Source organism: Zingiber officinale, chromosome 4A (genome assembly GCF_018446385.1).
Source record: "Zingiber officinale cultivar Zhangliang chromosome 4A, Zo_v1.1, whole genome shotgun sequence".
NCBI lineage: Eukaryota > Viridiplantae > Streptophyta > Magnoliopsida > Zingiberales > Zingiberaceae > Zingiber > Zingiber officinale.
In genome coordinates, this window is record NC_055992.1 from 16,962,402 (window position 1) to 16,977,992 (window position 15,591).

The window sequence follows — 15,591 nt, forward strand, 5'->3', positions numbered from 1 at the left end:
CGACGATCAAACCTGTGTTTTGATTATGTCAAAGGGTATAAAGTTAAGTTGTTTTGTTATCTAAAATGCTTGAATGAGTTTGCAGGAAAGTCCTAAGTGTACTTAGACAAAAGTCCTAGCTGCGGTTAGGCAAGTGAAAAACTCTAGGGGGTGGTAACCCTAGGTTCTAGGGGGTGCTAACCCTAGGTGAAGAAAAGTCCTAGGTACGGTTAGCTAAAGGGAAAATCCTAGGGGGCAGTAACCCTAGGAGAAAAGTCTTGGTGGGTCAAGAGCTTCGTGCAAAATCCTTGGAGGTGGTAACCCTAGGTTAAAATCCTGGTGTCGCGAACCAGGTGGAAGATTGGACAGGTCGTGGAGTGGATGCCCAGCATGAAGACTGGAAACATCAGATGCTGAGCAAAGGTCCAGTCAGTCTGGAGGACCGAACTAGCAAAAGGTAACTTCTTCTGAGAGGAGTAGGTGAGGACGCGTTCCCCGGAAGAGGGAACAATAGGCATCGATTCGACCTAGGATTTTTCGGTTGGAAATCCGAAGTCAGAGTCAGATAGTCCGGTGACTCTTAGATATTCATATTTATGTTATTATTATGTGCTAGCTTTGTGTTGCAGGGTATGCTTGGTATTTTGGGATTAACATATCTTGCAAGGATAAAATAGCGTGATTTGCCTTGGATGAATAGTACCCGAGGCGCCCTCCATGGAGCTTGGAGGCACCTCGGGTGCAAGAGCTGGGGAGTGTGCACAGCAGAGCTGGAGGCGCCCTCCTGTAGTGCTGAGGTGCCTCGGACGGACTTAGAGGTGTCCTAAAGAGGATAAGCAACGGGCGAAGCGGAGCTTATTTGCGCTGCAAATCTGTCGGTGATGGAGGCGCCCTCAACGGCTTATATAAGCCCGTCTCGAGCAGAGGCTTAGAACAACACAGTTTTGGCAATCCTTCTTTAGTGCACTGCTAACGAGACTATCCGGCTGAGTTACAACAAGACCCTGATAACCCGAAGCTGCAAAATTTCATTTCCTTGTTGTCGGTATAGCTTTTTCAATACAGTTTTGTAATAATCTCTTGTAACCTTTTGCGCGATTATAGTTGTTGCCCAAAGTAAACGCTCAACGAGCGTGGGCCTTGAAGTAGGAGTCGCCACAGGCTCGGAACCAAGTAAATTCCTGTGTTTACTGGTGTCCTTCTGTGCATTGTTTCTTTATTATCCCGCTGCGTTATTCGATAAGTTTTAAACCAAAAGTGAAAATCACGAGCGCTATTCACCCCCCTCTAGCATTTTTCGATCCAACAATTGGTATCAAAGCGGGGTCGCTCTGAATTGGTACAACTACACCTTTCATTTTTTTCCCTCCAAAACTGTTTTCGAAAAATTCACTTTCATCTTTTCACCATTAGTTGGTATTAGCGAAATATCGCATTTTCAAAAATTTGTGATAATATTTTTTAATATTTTATTAATTATTTTTTAAAAAAAATTAAATTGCTATTTTTTTCTCTCCCACACTACTAATCCAAGACCAAGTCTTGGGATATTTGGTTTTTTTTTCTTTTTGTATGCGAGAGTTTTCTCCTAAATGGCCCATCAAAAAGACTACAGCACAGATCACCCACTGCTCTTCTCCGGAGAAGATTTCGAATACTGGAAAGATCAGATGGAGCACCAACTAAAAATCCAACAGGAGATATGGACCACAGTTCAGATCGGATTTATTTTCCCCACTGAAGAAGGTGTACCCATCACCTGTGACAAGTGGAATGCACAAACAAGAAGAAAATTCGAGGCAAATACAAAAGCAACATGGATGCAGATTAACAAATTCAGAGCTTGATCGAGTTGGAAAGTTCAACAATGCTAAGGAGCTTTGGGAGAAATTGCTCAAGCTTCATGAGATTCCTTCAGAGTTAGAAGATCAAGTCAAACTAGAGTTCGAATTTGAGTACGAATCTCCAGAGTCAACCTTTGAACCAGACTCAGAAGAATCGGATCAGACCGATTTTATAGCACTGATGGCCAAAAAAGAGATAGTTGAATCTGAATCCAAATTTGAGATGACAACAATCGAGGGGGAGAATCCTATCATGGATATAAAAGGTAATATTGTAAATTCAAATAATAAATTTCATATAACCTGTTTTAAGTGTAGGGAGAGAGGGCACTATAGAAACAAGTGCCCTACTCATAAGATTCGACCGACACAATTGGAGGAGAAGGAGAAGTTGATCCGGAAAGGGAAGAAACACATTGAATGCTCCAAGTGCAAACAAATGAGTCATCGCAAAAGAAAATGTCCGTAAAGAAGGCCAAAGAATCTAGGGGGAGAAATTAAGGTAAGAATTACATTACATGAACATCCAAGTTTTACCACACATGTATGTACCCTAGCTAATCCTCCTTGATCTAGTATAGATTTCTCTTCAAACTTAGATATGCATGATAATACTGTCGTGAATAAAGTTGATTCCAATAAGAATAACTCAAAATCATTCAATAAAAATAAGAATTTAACTCTTAGAAAATTAGGAATACAAAACAATATTTTAAAAGATAAAATTGATAATTTAGAAAAGGGTGAGATGGACTTGACAAAATTTAGATTATTCAATTCAACTTATTTAATTTAAATCAATTCATCTTAATCAAATTAATTAATTCAATTAAGTCAACCTGATTCATTTCAAAAACATTATTTTTAAAATTAAAATTTAAAATCATAATTAATAAAATTATTTGATTATTAACCTTTAAAGTAAAATTAAGTCTCAAATAATGAATTACTAAATTTTCATCTTCAAAATCTTAATTATCTATCAATTACTTTTTAAATTATATTTAATCTAAATGACAATTAATTTTCAAATCATATTAAATTTTCAAAATCTAAATCTTAATTAATTTCAAAATCATATTGGAATTCAAAAATCCTAGTCATTTAATTATTAGATTTTCAAAATCTTAATTATTTCTAAATGATAATTTATTTTCAAATTATAGTTAATTTCAAAGTTTTACTTAATTTCATAAATATTTTTAAATTATTTTTCCAAAATTGATAATTTCTTCAAATCATTATAATTATCATAATTAATTTCGTAAAAAGTTATCGCTTTCATGATTTACATTTCAAAATCTAAATCATAATTAATTTTCAAATCATACGCAGATTATAATTTCAAACTTAATTTTTAATACATTTTCAAAATCATCAAAAATTTTAAATGTTTACTTATTTGAAATTCAAACTTACTGAAAACTCAAAAACTTATATTTTAAATCTCAATTTCAATATTTTTTTAAATAAAGTTAATTTCGTCTTACACTCACTTATAAGCTGAACATACTTGATAACTTAGAATGGGTGAGATGAAAAATTAGGAAAATAGATAATATTTTTTTATTTTTATGCTTGGACTCTAGGACACAAAAATTTATTTTGGCATTAATCAAGGGGGAGTGAAAGAAAGGTGAAGGCATTTTTTTTAAAAAAAAGTTTTTATAGGTTATTAAATAAACCTTATTTGAAAATGCAAGTTCAAATACTTTTGAAAAAGTTTTAAGTTTATAAAATACTTAATTAAGATTTTTATCTACTTTTTTAAAGGCTAAGTATTTTTCAAAGCTAAGTACTTATCTATGCTTTTATGAAAAACCCTCTTTAAGCTAAGTACTTAACTAAAGCTTTTATCAAAATTCTTTTAACCAAGTACTTAACTAAGTTTCTTTTGAAAATCCTTTTAATATAAGTACCAAATTTATCAAAGTCTTTTTAAAAACTAAGTTTTTCTTTAACAAAATTGTCTTATTTTTTTTCTAAGTGAAAGTGGGCTTAGCTAAAGTTATACAAATTGATACTGTTTAAGCTAAGTTTTTTAACTGAGGACTTTTTCACTAAGTTTTTTTTCTTTACAATTTCTAAGTCCTTCACTATGTAAATCCTTGACAATGTTTAGGGAAGCTACCCTTCAGGGGGAGCTTAAGGTTAAACAGGGTAATATTTTTAGTTATTAAAACAACCTTCTCCCTATTTGTTTTCTTTTTGATTTATGTCAAAGGGGGAGAGAAAAGTCATAGTTAAGCAAATTAATTTCATTTTTAAATTTCTTTATTTATTGCTTGTTATATTCTTACTTAACTTTGAACCGTATTGCCATAATCAAAAAGGGGGAGATTGTTGGTGCGGGAAGCATCCGACGATCGAACCTGTGTTTTGATTATGTCAAAGGGTCCAAAGTTAAGTTGTTTTGTTATCTAAAATATTTGAATGAGTTTGCAGGAAAGTCCTAAGTGTACTTAGGCAAAACTCCTAGCTACAATTAGGCAGGTGGAAAACCCTAGGGGGTGGTAACCCTAGGTTCTAAGGGTTGGTAAATCTGTGTAAGAAAAAGTCCTAGGTCATGGGGTAGGCAAAGGGAAACCTTAGGGGCAGAATCAAGTCCTGGGGGGTAAATTTAGCGAAAGTCTTGTGGGTCGAGAGTTTAGGCAAACTTAGGGGTGGTAAATTTAGGTTGAAACTCGTGTCGCGAACCGTGTGGAAGACCGGACGGTCAGGATGGACGCTCAAGATGAGACCTAAGCACCTGACGAAAGTCTAGTTTCGCTTGGAGGACCGAATCATAAAGGTAAATTCTCCCGAGGAGTAGGAGTTGCCCCGAAGAGGGAACAATAGACGGATTCAATTTTGTGGTTTTCCTTGATAGAAAATTCGGTTGTGAACCTATTACCCAGTTGGACCGCCGACATTCACATTATGTTATTATTATGTGCTAACTTCAAGGCCATAGGTACGCTGGTATTTCTCGGATACTAACAAATACAAGATTATCATTACAAATTAAAATCCTGTATAATATTTGTGCTGTATGATTCATTTAGATCTTCAAGACATCTGAATCAAAACTTTGCGATTACTGCTAATAGAGAAAGTTTAATGTTTAATAGCTGATTGAATTTCACCTGCCTGACAATGAGTAAAGAAAGAGATGAGTTATGTGCTAGGTTTAATGGATGTCATATTGTGATTGGAAGCAAAATTGGAGACATAATCCTGAACACATAATAAACCTCAAGCTGTGATGAAGGTTAGCTATTCAAAGGGTTGAAGCCATTGGGAATTCTTTGTTGTTTCCTGTGTGAGTTTAATAGGATTCAAGCTAGGATCAATGAGAAGTTGACTAGATCAACCATCTTTACTGAAATTACTCAATTACATTTCAACCAATTCATTTGACTCTCAATTTTATCAAATTTCTTTTGGTTTTATCCATTATTTGGTGACATCTAACTCATTTCTAGGAAAAAAAAATGAAATTTCTAGTTATTCTACATTTTCCTTTGGTCTTCATGAGAGGTCTGATTGCTCTAGAAATATTGGATTAACTTTTGCAGATACCGGTCTAACTTGAGTACAGTATTGACCATTGTTGACAACCATAGTTTCACAGCCAAAGTCTCATTTCGAGCTAAGATTTTGATCCCTAATCGAAATGAGACAGTGTTGGTGCCATGTCATGCATACTGGCATGTTGTCTTGGAGGCACCAAGGAGGAAAGCAAAGAATTGGGCTACCTCATAGACGTCAGCACTCACATGTCTGCTAAAGGAACCTAGGAGAAGAAGAGCCATAACACTTGACTCACAGATGTCACACGACCTCGTCAACATTGTGAAGCCTTTGCATGAACATTGCCTATCATCATGCTGCAATCTCGAGGTTGTTCCATGTGTCGATCAACAAGCAGAACAAGTTTCACCCATATTGATTGACACAAAGAATGAGATTTCAATCCATGTTTCAGTTAGATACTATCCTATTGTTAGCTCAATTATTTATGTACTCAAACCCAAATAGCAAACTAGAAACCACTGTTTGTATTGTCATTTCATCTTGTCTTAGAAACAATAATAATTGTATTTCCTTCCAGATGACCAGGTCATTCTTTATTGACTAAACCATCCAGTTCTTGCAGACATTGAATTGAATAAAAAGCACCAAATAAACCCTCAAACATTAACATTTCTTAATTATTCTTTTCTCTAATTTTCATGACAAACAAATTTGTGGGACTATAGAGTCAAATAAATTGAGTAAATTGCATTAACAAATTGCTGAGAGGTAACAAAACGTCATGTCCAAGGGAGATACAACTCTATAAATATTGATAATGGAGGAATCCCTTTTTTTCTCAAGAAGCTTTATTAAAAATTCAAAAGATGTGTTTGCCACAACACAGGCTAAAATAAATGTTGAATAGGATATTTATTAGAGCATTTTAAACTTAAGCATGTTTAATAAAATGTAGATCCACTATATTAACGGCCCTCCTAGTGTCGACCCCACGGATTTGGAGGGAGGTAAATGTAAGTACACAGGCGTTAGACGCATGGTGGAGTAAACCCCAGGTCATTAGTTCCTAAGAATCGACCGCTGGCCATTATGCTAGAGAAACTTAAGCATGTTTAATAATATTATGATCCATCATTTTCAATTTGATTGTTAATCAGTTAAAAAATACCCCCAAAAAAAATGCAAATGTCCATGGTGCTTTTAATTTTATCGAAGCTAATGTTTGTCTAACTTGTCAATCAACATTTAAACTAACAATGAAATAATGAATGAGAACAACAAACGAGAAAGCTTGATGCATATGACTAATCCAATAGACTCAAGGAAATCATTGCTAGCTTCAATTACTTACAAGTCAAATAATGAAGATGTTATTGTTATCTTTTAAGAATAAATTTATTATTTTCTACAACGCAATCAAGGTTTTTCCATATATTGTTCTGCGGTGGATTTGGGTTCTCAGACAGACACATCACTTAACATGCTCAACACGTGTCAAAATGCATCAGGATCAATTTGGATGGGTTTTAATCCTTAAATTCTCTTCACTCAGTTTGTTTACTTCCATTAAAAAAATAGAACTATAGTAACTAATAGTCAATGAGTTAAAATTTTAAAGAAACAAATTATAAATATATAACAAATAGATTAAATAATGATATATCTTATCAATACTAATATTTGTGCACTGAATAGGGGCATCAATTCTTGTAGTATCTAAGTCAGATCAAGCCCATAATTTTCATAACCTAGATTAAATAATGCTCCTCTGTTATTTGGTATTCAATATATTTTTTCTGTACACCCAACATATTTCTTCCTTCATCACTAGATGTTACACTTACATTTGAATAATTGGAACTGGAACAAGCATTGCCAGAGAAATACACAATCATGAAGCTCTGATGTGACTGACCAATAAATAATGCTTCAAAACGACAATATTATGAAGGATATGAGTCCGATGAACTTCAACCATAATCAATCTCAGCTACACACTCCCTTATATATTGACGATCATGAACTTTATTCATGGCTGAACAGAGGAAAGAGTGATGCTGTATCTATTGAAACCTAATATATAAGATGCACTTGTTTGATAATTGGTTGAGACTTCCTATTGAAATCTCAAAGTGCATACAGAATTAAGGAAATTTCATACATGATATAGCATCTAAATGTTCGTACCAATTTTTTCTGTTTAGAGCCAGAGGTCTTATCCTGAATCTTTCCATTTACAACTTCACAAATGGTAGGCAAATCAGCTATCATATCTAATAAAAGCTTCCTGCATCACAAAAAACAAATAAAATTACTTTCATGGTTCATCTTGAATAATACAATAACAATCAAGTCTTATCCCACTAAATGAGGTCGGCTATAAATAAGAAAAAATGATGATCAGAAAATTTGAGAATTAGGTAGTATGTGATACCATAACGTGAAACAAAAATAATTAAGATAAACAAAAAAGGTTATCCATGAATTGACAAAAAAAAACTAACTTTTTGAGCAAGTAATTATTTTTTGATTAAGAAATGATGATATGATGGATGGAACGACAACAAAAACTATTTTGCATTGATGTTCTAGTCTATGGTTGGTTTGGCATTGCATTTGCATTTCAAGAGTACATTTAGAGAATACACTTTTTGCTAAAGTACACCATGAGAGAATTTAGTGTTTGGTACCCTGAATGTCAAAAATTATTTGCAAAATAATTTTAGCATATGGTGTATGGTACAAGTATGCTTGGAAATTTCACTTTCCTTTTTAAATAAAAAGATTATGTGCCTTCCATAATGAGCTATGAGAGCTTGTTTAAGTTTTTCCTAAGTTAGATTATCTTTGATCTCCTTAAGAAGATTAAGCCAATGTGGATGCTACCTTCAATGGTGTTGTTTCAACCCTGTTCCTAACTGTTTGTTGATCTCTTGTAAAAGAGAACCATGTTGGTATATTTGAGACATCAATCATTGCATAATTACTCTTATTTCTTCCATATTTCCTTCTTACGTCACCATCCTCTCTTCCAAAATATTAACCCTATTAGACATCTTTGGCATTCCTTCTAAGCATACAACCCCTCTTACATTGGCAAGTCGGACCAATGTTGGAATTCCAAAATCAAAATAGAGAAACACACATAATTTTATTAGATTTAACACAAACAATATAAAAAAGAACACTCAAATCTACTAAAGAAATTCTCTCCACCAGTGAGAGTCAATGCTCTCTCCTGATAATAATTCTCAAATCCTCCCCACCCTCTCTAACTTTACACAAACTTATAATCACACACATACTTAAAACATACTAACATAGCTATCACATAGATGTAACTGATTCTAAAACATGATTGTCACCTATATATTAATTTTGTTAGGCCTCTTTTTGTTTTGTTCCTCCTGGAATATACAAGTCATGTCTTGGGTTCGTTTCCCCCATAATCCAGCACTTGGCCCACATCTGGAACTTGGTTCCTATCATAAGGTGGCAGATGATCTCAAGTAGGATCTGTGCTTCTCCATATCTTGTTTCTGGTAAATTGCAGCACTACTATTTGCAAATAATGGTTCAGTTATACCCAAACTTTTCTAGATGCACACCCATCCCCCCTTATTCCTGTGTTTATCTAATCCTTGCAATGGCATGGTTCACTAATCAAATAGTTAATTTGTTGAAGACCAAAAGGACAATTGGCTACTGTTTATGAGAATTTGGACCCTAACTTCTATATAAAATATACAAGTTGAATGAAAAAAAGAGAGTAAAAAACTCTTACGATAAAGGGTTACAGCATCACAAGACAACTGTGCAACACGTTTATTGTCAACTGGATCTTCATAAAAACAAATGAAAAAACCATTGCCTGTAAATGGCAAATTATGTTTCTGAATTTTTAAAAACAAGGCAATTTACATCCAAAATATTTTCCACTCAACACTGTTCTATAGCTAACTATCATTTTTACAGACAAATTATTAGTAAAGTTTGCTGAGAAACCATGAATGAAACAATTATTCTAGAGAGAGAAAATGCTCTAATTGCATCTCCTAGACTCAAACATTACAGGTCAATGGAATTTATGGTTATAATCTTTTAGAATTTTTTTATAAAAGGTATGATGAAAGTAAATAAAACTGCAAATTAATAATTCACATTCTACCTACTACAACTGCATGCCTACTTGTGCTGCAAATGCTTATTTGACTCTCAATGATTCATTCAGAAACAATCCATCATGAGCATATAGTAGTGAACTAATTCGTTGTATTGTCTGAGACAGAAGTGAACCACGTATTGAGTAGCTTAACAAGGATTTGGATGTATGAAATATTAGGTGCTTATGTTTGAGCATAATTGACACTTGTTTGTACAACAACAACAAAGCAACAACAACCAAGCCTTTTTCCACTAGGTGGGGTCGACTGTATGAGTCCTTTTACGCCATTGAGCCCTATCTCCTATTATATCATCATCTATATTTAAATAAATTTTATCTTGTTTTATTGTTGCTAACCAAGTCTTTTTTGGTCGTCCTCTTCCTCGCTTGATATGCATGTTTATCATAGTTTCACATCGCCTAACTGGAGGATTTATTGGTCATCTAAGTACATGTCCGTACCATCTTAAATGTGTCTCTCGGAGTTTTTTCTCAATAGATGCAACTCCGACTTTCTCTCTAATGCTCTCATTTCTTATTTTGTCCATCCTCGTATGCCCATACATCCATCTTAACATCCTCGTCTCTACAACTCTCATCTTCTGCTCATGTGCTTGAGTCATGCCTAACATTCAACTCCATATAACATACAGGTCTAATGCGGTTTTATAGAACTTACCTTTAAATTTAAAGTACTTTATGGTCACATAAAACACTCGACGCTCCCTCCGTTTCACTCGTCCCGCCTATATTACATGTAAGACATCTCTCAATCTCTCCGTCATTTGCGAAATGATCCTAAATATTTAAATATCTCGGTTCGGGCAATTCGTCATCTCCTATCTTAACAATTGTTTCATTACTTCTAATATTGCTAAACTTAAATTATATATTATGTCTACTAAACTTAAAACCTTTCACTTCCAGTGTTTCCGGTCAAGATTTTAGTTTAGCATTTACTTCATATCTCATCTACTAAAATAATATCATCTGCAAACAACACGCACGTGTGATGTATCTCGAATGAATCAGTGAGTTTATCGTAATTAGTGTAAAGATAGGGACTTAGAGTTGATCCTTGATGTAACCCTATCTTTATTGAAAATGTTTCGACTTAATCCACCTAAAATCTTCACTCTTGTATTACATCCTTATACATATCCTTAATTATTTTAATATACGCTACGTTAACACCTTTCTTTTCTAGAATTCTCAACATAATTTCCCTAGAGACTATCATATGCTTTTTCTAAATTGACCAACACTATGTACAAGTTTTGTTTTTTCCCAATACTTTTCAATTAATTGCCTAAGAAGATGTATAACTTTTATTCTCGACTTTTAGGCATGAACCCAAATTGACTTTTCATCACGCCAGTTCCTTCCTTAATTTTTTCATTACTTTCTCCCAAAGTTTCAATATAACTCATTAGTTTAATACCCTTATAATTCATACATCTCCTTGTTTTTATATAAGGAGACTAGAGTACTTATCCTCCATTGATTAGAGCGTTTTTAGTTTCGATATCATGTTAAATAATTTTGTAAATCATTCAACACCTGTTTCCTAAGCACTTCATACGTCTATCGAATATCATTGGTCAACGACTTTTCCATTATCCATCCGTTTAAAGTTTGTTTTACTTATCAAGTTTGAATTCTACGATAAAATTAAATTTCTATACTCATTTGACCTACTTAAATTACCTAAGTTAAGTTGGTCACCTAAACCTTCATTAAAAGTTGATGAAAATATCTCTTCCACCGCTCTTTATTTCTCCATCGTTTACTAATACCTATTACATTCATCTTTAATACATTTTATTTGGCTAAGATCTCTTATTTTCCTTTCTCCGCTTTAGCTATTCTATAAATGTCTCTTTCCTTCTTTTGTATCCAATTTTTATATAACTATTTAAAAGTTTCATTTTTTGCTTCACTCACTACTTTCTTACCTTCTTTCTTGGCTATTGTATATTTTTTTAAGTTTTCCTCGTTCTTACAAATATATAATTCTTTATAAGCTATTCATTTTTCCTTCACTTTCTCTTGTACTTTCTCATTCCACCACCAAGATTTTTTACTTAGTGGTGCATGTCCCTTTGACTCACCGAGTACACTTTTAGCTACTATTTTCAACTTTGATACCATCTTATCCCAGGTTGTATTAGAGTTCATATATGTCACCTAATGCTTGTACCTACCTTCTCCTTAAATATATTTTGCTTCCCATCCTTTAACTTCCACCACTTAATTCTAGGAATTGTATATATTTTCTTTCTATTGATACTATGTTTGAGGCGTATATCCAACACTACTACCCTATGTTGGGTAGTTAAGCTTTCTCCAGGGATGACTTTGCAATCTTTACAAATCTTTCTATTCTTCTTCCTAATCATAAGAAAGTCAATTTGTGATTTATTATTCCCACTTTTGAATGTGACTAAGTGTTCTTCTCTTTTCTTAAAAAGCGTATTAACTAATATAAAGTCATATGTTATCGCAAAATCTAATATAATTTTCCCTTCCTCATTTCTTGTTCCAAACTCATAACTCCCATGACACTTGTTTGTACATGAATAAAAAATAATAACTTTGCTATGTATGTCTGTTAGTTGATGGTGTCTCTCTTTGCCCTCATATGGCACACACCTACGATTGATCCTGCTCAGGACAGTTAGCCAAACCCATTAGGTAATCTTACCCTTTGCACCCAATCCTCAAGAAGACTTTTGTGGCTTCTCATGTTGATGTTCAGAGTTCTACAAGACTGTTTATTTTGCTTCAGCACCAAAGCCTTCTCATAATGGTTGAAAGGAGCACTACTTCCATTGTTACCCAAAATCTTCACTGAAATAGTCGTCGTTGTCCTTCAGTATGCACTTTCGTCTTGGGTTTGTTGAGTATTAAAAGTATAAATATATAGATTAGTTACTTTATAAACTGATCAAGGTTTTGAGATAAGTGAATAACTGATTAGCAAATCAACTTTTAAATGGTAAGGACTGCGTTCAAATCATAACTAAAAAATAATAATAATATTTCATTATTTCATGTGTTAAGTTAGTGTCAATCAAGTGAAATATATTAATTCACACATGAAGGGGAAGCATTCAGAATATAAATTTATACAGACTGATCCTTTTCTAAGAGCTTGAACTTTTGTAGTAAGCAGTTAATGAATCAACTTTAAGATGGAGGAGACGAGATACTTCTTTTGTTGTTTCAAATGATTTGCTCGTCTTGCCGACCGCTATGTGTCTCATTGCTTTTATGTATTTTAAAAATTGGCATGATACTTATCAAGCACTATCTGATTTTGTGTCCATTTAATGAACTATGTGAAATTGAACATACTGACATGAGTATATCACTAAAAAAATTTAGTTTGGTCAAACAGGTATCACATTAACTTCTGAATTGCCCGACAAAGTTTACCCATAGTTAAATGACTAACTGACAAGAAAGGAGTTCATATGAATGTGTAGGACAAATGGATAAGCATTGACAAGAATATAATCAACAAATTTCATCTTACTCACCTATGTTTTTTATCAAACTGAAACCTGCCACTGAAATAAGATGACAAGGCAAGTAACCATGCATCACTGTGTAAAGCAACCAAAGATAACCAGGGTTTCTTTTCCATTCCATCTCTAGCAAAGTTAATGCCCAAAACAGGCTCTGGAATCTCTGGAGGAACTTCTTCTGCAGGTAAACTAACCTCCCACTGCTCATCTGGATATCCATAGAGACACAGATTTTCTTTTGCTGGAAAAAGTAGCATGTGGTTAAGGTCAAAGTAACCACATTACAGCAGGAACAGTACCAAAAGCAAGTTCACCAACATATTGGTTATAGCATTTTGGATCAACAAATCTCTATCTTCACCAAGTTCTAAGACCATAGTAGTTTTGAAGGAAAAAGCAAGGAAAAAACCAGATTGTATCATAAGTATTAGTTGATAATATTGGGTAGACAGATAGTAAAACCTATATTGTATCAGTGTTATTCAGTGTATAAAATGTTTCCTGATTGATTGACTATTGCATAGATATCCTCCACAAGGATAACAGTATGTAAAACATCTTCTTATGACTAATTACCTAAGAAGTTAAATCTAATGCTGCAAAGAGGAGTGACTATATAAGGCCGCAGCAAATAATGGAGATTCAAACTTTTTAGGAGGCATAAAATGGAACCTACATAAGCATGCAGTGATTATTGCCTTTATACTCTCATAGTTGATACACGATTCCATGTTTTACATTCTGTTGATTAACAGAATTATATAAACGTTATTGCTTCTTATTTATTGCATTTTAAAGATGGTGAACAGGACACAGGGCATCATTGAGTTACATCAAGGAAGCCTTAATCCCAAAATGAGAATAATTAAAGAAAAAAATTATAGACGATGATCAATGTTGAGCAATTTGTCATATTACTCCACCTCTACATAAAAGAAACAGCTAAGCCTTAAAGGTCAAGCATTGATAGTATACTAGTAAATGCTAATAGTAAGAAGCAATAAAATCAACTACAAATTACTATTCAAGAAAAGCATAGGCAAACTGTCAAACTCTTGCTCCATTTGTTAAAAATTGACAAATGGCAGGACTCCAGAGTATTTTCACCATAATTCTCCTTAAGTTCAGAATTAATATGACCCAGAGAAACACTATTCTTTAGAAACAATAAGGAAAACTATATCAAAGAAAAGGAAAAATAACACATCAATCTGTGAGCATGTTGTCCACTGAGCACATTCAAAGAAAATAACACTACTCTTTCACATATAGTGTAAGTATGTCAAACATACTAGCACATTCAAAGATATTTTACCTATTTATAAAACCATTACTGGCCACTGAGCATTTACTATCCCCTAGTGTTTCAATTTTTCTTATGAGAGTTTAAGGTTGGTTATGGTTTACACAATTGCATAATGAAAGAGGTTATTTATTAAATCAGAATGTTATTTATTGGAATTGACTATATCTTAAGAGGATGTTCCTTCTCCCTCCTAGCTTGCTACCCAAGTAAACCTAGCCTCGTCTAAGCACACAAGAAGACCTAGGGTGCTCACATTTAATATGGAATAATGAGGCACCGAGCACCCCAAACAATAGGTAAATTTATAACACATCAGTGCTCAAACCACTAATGCTAGTTTTCTGAATTATTGATTATTCGAATCCCTGGTACTCGCAATCTGGTAAATTTCAGATAAACTGGAAACAATGTAACTCAGTAACTCCCATCGCAAAAGCTCAGAGTACTACAATTGCATGTGAATGTATCTCTCTCCATTGCAATAACCCCACAAAACTAAAGACCCAAATGCCGAGGCTTCATTACTTACAACTACTTGAATTCCAAAACCTAAGTTGACTAGCAGGAGCTAAGATGGAGGAACTACAAACCAGGATCGCATTGCTGATAGAAGTCCTCGAAATCTGCATAGACGAATCACCAGAAACCGGAAGAAGGTCAATGAAGATAACATCTCTGAAAAAGTAAAAGAAGGAATGAGCAAAGTGGAGTTACCGGTGGTGAGGGCCTTGAGGATGCCAGCTCGCCGGTTCTTGATGTCGCGGAAGACCTCCTCCACCATGCGGGAGTTTTGGGAAGCCGATCCACGGTCCATCTGGGGGATCGAGGACCGGCAATTGACAACGAAGAGAGAGGTGGCAAGGCGAAAGAAGGGCGTCAAGCTTCGAGAGAGAAGACGAAGGGAAGAAGAACTTAACGGTGGGACAAGGGTAATATTTCTAATAATATTTATATATTTCTCCAAGCGGAGAAGGAAGAGGATGGGAGAAAAGTACGGCTTCCGGTAAATTAGTCGTGCTGATATACCCACGTACGATTGCACAACCAAGTGGGGTCCATCGGTCGACGTGGCAACCTATGACGGGCGATGAAACCGGGAAGATTTTGTGGAGGAATTTTCATTTTGCCTGCATTTTTCGTAATATTAATGCACTTCAAATATTGCCAAAAAAAATAAAGAATTATTTAAAAACACTTTTATTAGTTATTTTCTACTCGAAAACGACCTACATAAGTTTTTTTTCCTAAATA

The 15,591-nt window shown here is 34.2% G+C and overlaps 1 protein-coding gene across 1 annotated transcript; it reads right to left on the reverse strand.

Annotated features, from left to right (window-relative positions):
* Positions 1-4,919: 4,919 nt before the first annotated feature.
* LOC121969641 (PHD finger protein ALFIN-LIKE 3-like) lies at positions 4,920-15,259 on the reverse strand. The gene is made up of 4 exons (XM_042519838.1): positions 15,055-15,259; positions 14,931-14,963; positions 13,047-13,275; positions 4,920-7,626 (listed from the first exon to the last, which is right to left on the reverse strand). The coding sequence occupies exons 1-4, from the start codon at positions 15,152-15,154 to the stop codon at positions 7,467-7,469; spliced, it is 522 nt and encodes a 173-aa protein (XP_042375772.1). The 5' UTR covers positions 15,155-15,259; the 3' UTR covers positions 4,920-7,466.
* Between the last annotated feature and the right edge of the window lie 332 nt (positions 15,260-15,591).